Source organism: Oncorhynchus mykiss, chromosome 4, assembly GCF_013265735.2.
Source record: "Oncorhynchus mykiss isolate Arlee chromosome 4, USDA_OmykA_1.1, whole genome shotgun sequence".
Classification (NCBI taxonomy): Eukaryota; Metazoa; Chordata; class Actinopteri; order Salmoniformes; family Salmonidae; genus Oncorhynchus; species Oncorhynchus mykiss.
In genome coordinates, this window is record NC_048568.1 from 32,534,220 (window position 1) to 32,541,695 (window position 7,476).

The 7,476-nt window shown below is 47.9% G+C and overlaps 1 protein-coding gene across 2 annotated transcripts; it reads left to right on the forward strand.

Annotated features, from left to right (window-relative positions):
• The first annotated feature begins 361 nt into the window (after nucleotides 1–361).
• On the forward strand, nucleotides 362–7,268 carry LOC110522505 (leucine-rich repeat transmembrane protein FLRT2). Of its 2 annotated transcripts, none has more exons than XM_036976120.1 (2): nucleotides 362–956; nucleotides 4,382–7,268. In XM_036976120.1, the coding sequence occupies exon 2, from the start codon at nucleotides 4,906–4,908 to the stop codon at nucleotides 6,934–6,936; it is 2,031 nt and encodes a 676-aa protein (XP_036832015.1). In that variant the 5' UTR covers nucleotides 362–956; nucleotides 4,382–4,905; the 3' UTR covers nucleotides 6,937–7,268. The 2 variants fall into 2 exon arrangements, with proteins under 2 accessions (XP_036832015.1, XP_036832016.1); XM_036976121.1 differs by having other exon boundaries at nucleotides 362–719.
• Nucleotides 7,269–7,476: the final 208 nt, after the last annotated feature.

Below are 7,476 nucleotides of genomic sequence, written 5' to 3' on the forward strand. Positions count from 1 at the left end.
CAGAGGAAATTACTGTGCTTGTCAGTGCATGTGTCTGAAAGTCTCAAATCATGGAAAGGAAGGAGAGATCAAAATAAATGCCAACCGATTTATGCATAGAGCTCTGCCTTCCAATGGAAACTGAATAGAATGTGAAGTGAGAATGGTCTTGACATGTACTTTATCCAGATCAATCATTTAGGACCATTCCTAATATATAGTTAACTAAGATAAATATAAATTAGGCTAGTCCAGAAAAACAAGAAAGTTGAATTTACCATGTAAAATGAGAGGTATGAGGGCGTCAGTGTTGGGAGGAGCTGTCGCTCCTAACCATCTCTCTCCGAGCTGCTCCGGGAGATGCATTCTTTATTCAGGGAAGGGTAGGCCCAGTAGGGTAGGAGGGACCTGAGTGACGATGAGAGAGCGAGATAAGAGACAGATGTAGAGAGAGAGAGAGAGCAGAGAGAGAGAGGGGTGAGCGGTGCACACACATCACTATCAACTGAATTTATATTAGCAAAATACCTCTGGTATTCCAAGCATGGAAGGCAAGTTTTTATCGTCCCCAAAACAATCTGAACGCAAGCCGTCATGATTGGGGGATCAGCCAGATTCCTTGAAAAGTGCTTGTTCGCTGTTTCGGGGGACTCCAACGGAAAAACTCGGTGCTGTCTCTGCTGCCTCAAGTCCTGCTCTCCCGCTCTAATGCCTTGCCCAAGGTTTTGAGAAGCGCTGAGGTGAGTCGTAGGTTGTTGAGCTGCCTGACGAGGAATAGGAGAAAATTGCGGACAGATCAGAAAACTGTTTCCCGAACTCAGGCAGCATGCTGTCCGGTATAGCTACGGATGGCAAGGCGCTCGGAACCGATTCGCACACACAATACCGAATGACGCTGGGTCAAGGCAAAGCGCTAAAGAAAAAAGTTTAACATGATTAAGGGGCAATAAACGGATACGGACAAAGCCTCATCTAAGGTAGGCTACAGTAGTGGAAATGTTCTATAGCACCACAAAGGCAATTTGTTCTTCACAGCAGTTGGGTTTCTATAATGCCGAGCTGAATTAACAACTATAGTTTACCACAAGGTATTTCAATCGTTTTTTTTGTGGAGTTGTCGTTTTATAGGCTATATGAGTAGATTGAACTGGATTTGGTTCATACATTATGGAGGTTTTACAATTTAAGCGCTATGGTATTATTTTTATTCAAAGCACGCCGTTTCCTAATATATCATATTATCTTTGCAATCTACTGCCATCTACAAACGAAATGTGGTCAACTTGTCAATTGACAATAGTTAAAAAAAATATTTGTTTATAGATGGTAGAATTTATTAATCCGTTAATTAGGTTTTTCATCACGTCAAAGATCAATGTGCTACAAAGCGCACGGCTTTATTATTTTTTTCCTTTAGAGAAAAGCGAAGCCTCCGTTTGCACTTGAAATTTCAATGCTCGGTTACGGCTCTCAATGTCTCTTTGTAATAATGAATTCAAATGAACATCACTCACTGAGCTGCCTTTGAAGTATACCTGATCCGCCTTTTATCGCCTTTTAAATAGCCTATCCGTTTTAAACTTTTAATTGCGTTATTGTCATTTAATCCAATCCTAATCGGATTGAACCTGGCCGCGATATCACTTAATTCATCTGGCGAGAACTGTGCTCCCTCAGCCGAAAAACGTTATTCTATCTGTTCACACAGACACATTGGCAGTTACCTCACAACTTGCCCTCCGAGTTAATTGGTCCGAGTGCACATTTCTTTCTCTGTGCAATACATTTTGTATTAGAATACATCGAAGTGCCAATTTTATTGTGTGTGTATTGGACGTGTTCTTCAGACTTACTTATAAAGGTTTATTTTTTTCCTCCACAATTCCTTCCAATGTCCAATGTCGGTATTTATGCAGCTATAATCATTTTAGGTACTGTTGTTGTGGCAGCAAATTTATTGTCGCATGTGGTTGCTGCTTATTTCCCCTGAAGCTTATTTGATTACATTTAGCCCTTTTCAATTTCGAAAAGTAGATCGCAGATGTATTTCATATTGTTTGTTCCATCTTTATAAGGTGTAGAGCCCCATCTCATCAGTCTACAGAGCAACCTGACAATACAGATAACTTTACTCTGTCCATATGCACATTCCTCCTTGGCTATGTTACCCAATCCCATCAAACCTGTTTTGTATTAAAGGTATGGGTCTATTCAGCATTGACACAGGGTGGTGCTCCTGTTAAGTTAAATGCACTGATGGGGAGGAAATGTGTAATAGGCAATAAACTTGAATACCGAGATGCGGGGAGCTGAGGCCCTACTGTAATAATAATTTGGTGGTTGCTTATATTTGTCCTTTTTCACACATGTAAAAGTGTGCATTAATTGGAAATTTGTAAAAAAAAATCATATCCCAACTCTCCCTGAGACACCCTCAGAGAGTGGGGTCACGGCCAGGGTCTGCCATTATCTACAGAAACCTTGGAACAATTAGGGTTAAGTGCCTTGCTCAAGGGCACATCGACATATTTTCACCTTGTCAGCTTGGGGATTCGAACTACCGGCCTTTCGTTTACTGGTCCAACATTCGAACTGCTAGGTTAGCTACTGCCCTGGATGGCCTACCTGCGTGACTGTAACTGGGCGGCCTTGTGCTGAGGCCCATACTGTAGCTGGCCGGCCTTGTGCTGAGGCCCATACTGTAGCTGGGCGGCCTTGTGCTGAGGCCCATACTGTAACTGGGCGGCCTTGTGCTGAGGCCCATACTGTAACCGGGCGGCCTTGTGCTGAGGCCCGTACTGTAACCGGGCGGCCTTGTGCTGAGGCCCGTACTGTAACCGGGTGACCTTGTGCTGAGGCCCGTACTGTAACCGGGTGGCCTTGTGCTGAGGCCCATACTGTAACCGGGCGGCCTTGTGCTGAGGCCCATACTGTAACCGGTTGGTCTTGTGCTGAGGCCCGTAATGCAACCGGGTGGCCTTGTGCTGAGGCCCATACTGTAACCGGTTGGTCTTGTGCTGAGGCCTGTAATGCAACCGGGTGGCCATGTGCTGAGGCCCATACTGTAACCGGGTGGCCTTGTGCTGAAGCCCATACTGTAACCGGTTGGCCTTGTGCTGAGGCCCGTAATGCAACCGGGTGGCCTTGTGCTGAAGCCCATACTGTAACCGGTTGGCCTTGTGCTGAGGCCCGTAATGCAACCGGGTGGCCTTGTGCTGAGGCCCGTAATGCAACCGGGTGGCCTTGTGCTGAGGCCCGTAATGCAACCGGGTGGCCTTGTGCTGAGGCCCGTAATGCAACCGGGTGGCCTTGTGCTGAGGCCCGTAATGGAACCGGGTGGCCTTGTGCCCACTCTAAACCTCTAAACCATGTTAAGAAATGGTCCAGTATCGATCATTTATCGCAAGTGGAGGAGCTAAATTCTTTTCCAATCCCATTTCATTTGACAGGCTGTGTTTGTCACTCTGGGGTTGGTATAAAATCCACACACGCACGCACGCGCACGCACGCACGCACACACACACACACACACACACACACACACACACACACACACACACACACACACACACACACACACACACACACACACACACACACACACACACACACACACACACACACACACACACACACACACAGTCCCCTTATATTTCATTTTGCAGTGCCATATTTCATGTCCGTGTGCTGGAGATGGTTCGTGGTTTGTAATATGTAAGGGGAACCTTTAGAGGAGAAACAACACCTATCTCTGTTTACTGTAAGCACATGTTTATCAGCTCTGACTTCAAAACACTGTCTGCTCTAACAAAGACAAAGAAGAAGCGAAGACTGTTTTCACACAAGAGCTGCCTGATACGTCTGTATGTTTTCCTTTCATGTCTCTGCTATGTCTCATTTATCTTTCATACAGTTCAAAATCATTGCAATGTGTTTATTAGCATGTTATTTAGCACTGAGGCATTGACTTGTTGCTTTGGAAATCTCTGAATGTGCATGCTGTCCTGGCATATACTACTATATTCTCTCCTCTCTCTTTGACTGAGTGGAAGGAATGAAAGCCCCCTTTATGTCTGCTAAAACCGGATGTTCTAGAACTCTCCGCATTTTTTATCAGATGGTTTGACATTTCGAAAGAAATAGCCAGTGCATACATTTCAAAGAAGTGTGAAAGTGTGAGACTGAGTGGATCTGTGTGTTGGTTAAGTATGTGCCTGAGAGAGAGATGCTATCTGGCCATAAACAGAGTGTGTCTCTATGGATCTACAGTATGTGTGTATTTTTTCAGCCTGTGTGTGCGTGTGAGTTGTGACAGAGCTCTTTTTTTCTCACAGAGAGAAACAGACCACCCCTGCCCTAAATCCCGCCACTAATCTCGCCTTTCCTTTGTCTTGTGGAACAGGTCTCTGGATCCAAATGTCACCCCCCCTGGACGCTGCCCCAGGCGGGGACCAGCAGTGTGTGACGGTGACGGGTGGGTGGCGAGGAGAGGAGAGGAGGAGGCCACAAACACATTGGCTTTCTGCTGCGATTCTGCACTAAATTGGCCCAGGCTGTGTCCTGTCCTGTGAGGACGAGCAGAGAGTGCTCTGGTCTGATATCTCAGCATGAATGGAGTCAGAGTCAACTTCACTTAGAGGACCTGCTCTTCCTAATGAGACCGCTGTCTCTCTTAAAGTTGAGGACTAATCAATTACAGGGGGATTAAGCCTAACCATACGGCTTCTTGTTCTACTGCCCCGTGAAGAAGAGGTGAACTCAGCATTATCAAACTCTTTTAGTGGACTGTTTTTTTTGTCGACTCTTTTGGTGGATTTACTTCAATACTTTCAAAACTTTTCCCTTTTTTTTTTTTTTTTTTTTTTTTGTGGTGTGTTGCTTTTTAATTTCTCCAACCCAAGGACATTCCCCTCCTGATTTTACACTATGGAGTTTCAGGCTGGGCTGTGGAATAAAGATTGGGGTTCATTTCTGCGTTTCTGGTTGACAGTCATCCTCAGCCTCAATGTGCACTTCAGCTGCCCTGCCACCTCGTGCCCAGAAGAGTGCCGCTGCGACAAAACCTTTGTTTACTGCAACGAGCGGAGCCTGACATCTGTGCCTCTGGGGGTGACAGAGGGCTACAAGATCCTCTACCTCCACAACAACCAGATCAACAATGCAGGGTTCCCATGGGAACTACACAACGTGGCGTCCGTGGAGACAGTGTATCTCTACGGCAACCAGTTGGACGAGTTCCCCATCAACCTGCCTAAGAACATCCGGGTGCTCCACCTGCAAGAGAACAACATCCAGACCATCTCCAGGGCTGCCTTAGCCCAACTGCCCCGCTTAGAGGAGCTCCACCTGGACGATAACTCCATCTCTACGGTTGGGGTGGAGGAGGGGGCGTTCCGGGATGCTGTCAGCCTCAAGCTGCTCTTCCTCACCAAGAACCACCTGAGCAGTGTCCCCATTGGTCTCCCAGAGGACCTCACAGAGCTGCGATTAGATGAGAACCGTATCGCCGTCATTGCTGAGGAGGCGTTCCAGAACGTGACACGGCTACAGCGCCTCCTGTTGGATGGCAACTTGTTGACAGACGAGGGCGTGGCCCCGGGGACGTTCCAGGAGCTGTCCAACCTCCGGGAGCTGGCGCTGGCCCGTAACTCTCTGACGTTCCCCCCGCCCCTCCTCCCGACGCAGTCCCTGGTCAAGCTCAGCCTGCAGGATAATCAGATGGACCAAATCCCAGTGACAGCCTTCTCCGGCCTCCAGAGGCTCGAGAGACTGGATATCTCCAATAACCAGCTGCAGACGCTGACACAGGGGGTCTTTGACGGCCTCATCAGCCTCAGACAGCTCACTGTTCGGAACAACCCGTGGCGCTGCGATTGCACCGTCAAATGGGTGGTGGTGTGGCTCAAGTCGCTGCCAGGCTCTATCAACGTGCGCGGTTCAATGTGCCAGAGCCCAGCGAGGGTGCGCGGCATGGCAATCAGAGAACTCACCCTGGATTCTATCCAGTGCCCAGCTGGGACGGACCTCCAGCCCGACCTCTGGCCTACCCTGCGCTCCACGCCCCCGCACCCCCAACTCCCCACCACCACCACCACCACCACCACCACCGCCACCCTCATTACCTCCTCCATGACCAGCTCTATTCCCACCTTCACAACCTCCTCCTACCCCACATCACCCTCCCCTCCCCCTGCCATGCCTCCCCACCCCGCTGGCCCACTGCCCCCCTATGAGGACCCCCTACGGATATCCTTCTATGTGGTCAATGCCTCCTGCATCGAGGTAAGCTGGGCTTCCTACTTCACCGTCACAGCCTACAAGGTGACCTGGGTTAAGATGGGCCAAAGCCTGATGAGTGATGTCAGCCGCGAAAGGACGGTGAGTGGGGAAAGGCGGAAGCTTAGCTTGACCAACCTGGAGCCCAGGTCGGTGTACCGGGTCTGTGTTTATGTGCTGGACACCCTCAACTCCTACCGCCCAGGGGAGGATACAATATGCTCAGACGCCAGAACCAAGTCGACCTCATCCAGCTCCAACAACAACAAGGCCACAGGGTCGGAGGAAGCTCAACAGGACACCAACTCCACTCTCCTTTTGGCCGGGGTGATAGGCGGGGCAGTCCTTGTCGTCCTGGTAATGCTGCTGAGCCTGTTTTGTTGGCACATGCACAAGAAGAGCCGCTCTGAATCGTCCAAGTGGAAATACAACCGTGGCAGGAGAAAAGACGACTACTGCGAGGCGGGGACCAAAAAGGATAACTCTATACTGGAAATGACTGAGACCAGCTTTCAGATAGTTTCCCTGAACAATGAGCAACTTTTGAAAGGTGATTACAGGATTCAGCCCATCTATACACCCAATGGAGGCATCGGCTTCAGAGACTGCCACCTCAGTAACAATAGCTTAGCCTACTGCAAGAGCAGCAACGTTCCCAGCACCGAGTTCTGCCACACGTGATGCTTCTAACAGGATGCTCCCATACCAGTTGTTTGAGAAAAAAAAATACTGTACCATAGATATTTCCAAGTTCTGTCTGCCATGTAATTTATACTGTGGACAGTAATGTGGAATTCTATCAGCTATCTTTTTTACTCTTAGTTAGAAGGAATACAAATGGTTTTCTAATCAGTGGGATTAAATTACAGTAAGTGTTTTTTGCTTAACTTCGGGATCGGTGTCCCTTCTACGGGATGGTTGAGCTAACGTAGGCTAATGCGATTAGCATGAGGTTGTAAGTAACAAGACATTTTCCCAGGACATAGACATATCTGATATTGTCAGAAAGCTTAAATTCTTGTTAATCTAACTGTACTGTCCAATTTGCAGTAGCTATTACAGTGAAAGGATACCATACTATTGTTTGAGGAGAGTGCACAATTTTGAACATGAAAAGTTATTAATAAACAAATTAGGCACATTTGGGCAGTCTTGATACAACATTTTGAACAGAAATGCAATTGGTCATTGGATCAGTCTAAAACGTTGCACATACACTGC